Source organism: Antrostomus carolinensis, unplaced genomic scaffold (genome assembly GCF_000700745.2).
Source record: "Antrostomus carolinensis isolate BGI_N321 unplaced genomic scaffold, ASM70074v2 scaffold30786, whole genome shotgun sequence".
Classification (NCBI taxonomy): Eukaryota; Metazoa; Chordata; class Aves; order Caprimulgiformes; family Caprimulgidae; genus Antrostomus; species Antrostomus carolinensis.
In genome coordinates, this window is record NW_010321781.1 from 1,884 (window position 1) to 3,503 (window position 1,620).

Below are 1,620 nucleotides of genomic sequence, written 5' to 3' on the forward strand. Positions count from 1 at the left end.
GGTCCCCACGTGCCTCTTGCCTGCGGCTCCCGCTGGGTCTGCGTGGTTGGCAGAGCAGGCAGAGGAGTTGGCCTCAATTCAGGCTGCACGCAGGGTCCTGGAGGGCAGCAGCTCGCCCCTGCTCATGGTTTTGAGCTGACTGTAACCCACATCAGCAGCGTAGGAGTAGAGGGCTGCACTTCCATCACCATTCACGTGCATGCAGTTGGGCAGAATTGATGTGTAACGAGTGCCTTGGCACCACAAGGCTGTGTGGGACTTGCCCATGGGATGTCCCCAAGGTGGGCACAGTGTACCTGCAGGCTTTACGTGCTGGCTCAACCCCTTCTCTCGCCCTGCCTGGGCACCGCTCACCTCCCTGCAGTAGCCCATGTGCCTGGAGGTGACCACCCCGTCCTTGCTCCCACAGGCTTTGTGCTTCAGTACTCGGTGGACAACAGCGAGGAGTGGAAGGACGTGTTCATCAGCTCCTCCGAGCGCTCCTTCAAGCTGGAGAGCCTCAAGTGTGGTACCTGGTACAAGGTGAAGCTGGCGGCCAAGAACAGCGTGGGGGCTGGCCGCATCAGCGAGATCATCGAGGCCAAGACCCATGGCAGAGGTGAGCCTGCCCCACCTTGTCCCTGCCCCACCGCAGTCCCCTCTCTGTGGCAGCCCTCCTGATGGCTCCTCTCCCGCAGAGCCCTCCTTCAGCAAGGACCAGCACCTCTTCACCCACATCAACTCCACGCACGCCAGGCTGAACCTGCAGGGCTGGAGCAGCGGGGGCTGCCCCATCACCGCCATCGTCCTGGAGTACCGGCCCAAGGGCAACTGGGTCTGGCAGAGCCTCCGCACCAACAGCTCGGGCGAGGTCTTCCTGACGGAGCTGCGCGAGGCCACGTGGTACGAGCTCCGCATGAAGGCTTGTAACAGCGCCGGCTGCGGCAACGAGACCACGCAGTTCGCCACGCTGGACTATGACGGCAGTGAGTGGGGGGATGGGGTGGGGGCCGTGCTGCCGAGACGGGGGGCTCCCGGGAGTGCTGGCCACCCACCCACCCACGCTCTGCCCTAGGCACCATCCCCCCTATCAAGTCTGCCCAAGGGGAAGGTGATGACGTGAAGAAGCTCTTCACCATCGCCTGCCCCGTGATCCTGGCCACGCTGGGAGTGGCCCTGCTCTTCATCATCCGCAAGAAGAGGAAGGAGAAGCGGCTGAAGAGGCTTCGAGGTGAGATGGGGCTCAGAGGCACAGCACATGAGACTGCACCAGAGAGCTGTGCTGTCCCAGGCTGCCTTGTTACACCCTAAACAGTTCTCTTTAAAAAAACCCCTTCCTCCCTGTTTTTTGTGTCTCCTGCACAGATGCCAAGAGTTTGGCTGAAATGCTGATCAGGTGGGTCTGTGGTTGGTGGTGGGTGGGGAAGCCGGGCAATGCTGGAGGGTGGGGTGCAGTTCTGGATGCTTTTAAACCTGGGTTCAGCCCTGACTCAGTTTCAGACCCTCTTGGGCTCAGACCTGTGAAGGTTGTGTCACCTTCTCTGTGGCACAGCAGCCTGGTCCTCCCAAGGGGGAACCAGGGGGGTCCCTTGCCTGGGGGAGAGCTGGAGAGCTGAGCCCCGGCTGGGCTGGCCGGCAGCG

General features: G+C 62.2%; 1 protein-coding gene across 1 annotated transcript in view; it reads left to right on the top strand.

Annotated features, from left to right (window-relative positions):
* The window catches only part of LOC104526570 (Down syndrome cell adhesion molecule-like protein 1 homolog), a gene marked incomplete at its 5' end in the record, with an annotated part of 5,800 nt that overhangs the window by 1,880 nt on the left and 2,300 nt on the right, over nucleotides 1-1,620 (top strand). The window contains 4 exon segments of the mRNA XM_010170062.2: nucleotides 410-598; nucleotides 678-965; nucleotides 1,055-1,210; nucleotides 1,345-1,375. Of these exon segments, the coding sequence (XP_010168364.2) occupies nucleotides 410-598; nucleotides 678-965; nucleotides 1,055-1,210; nucleotides 1,345-1,375 (664 nt within the window).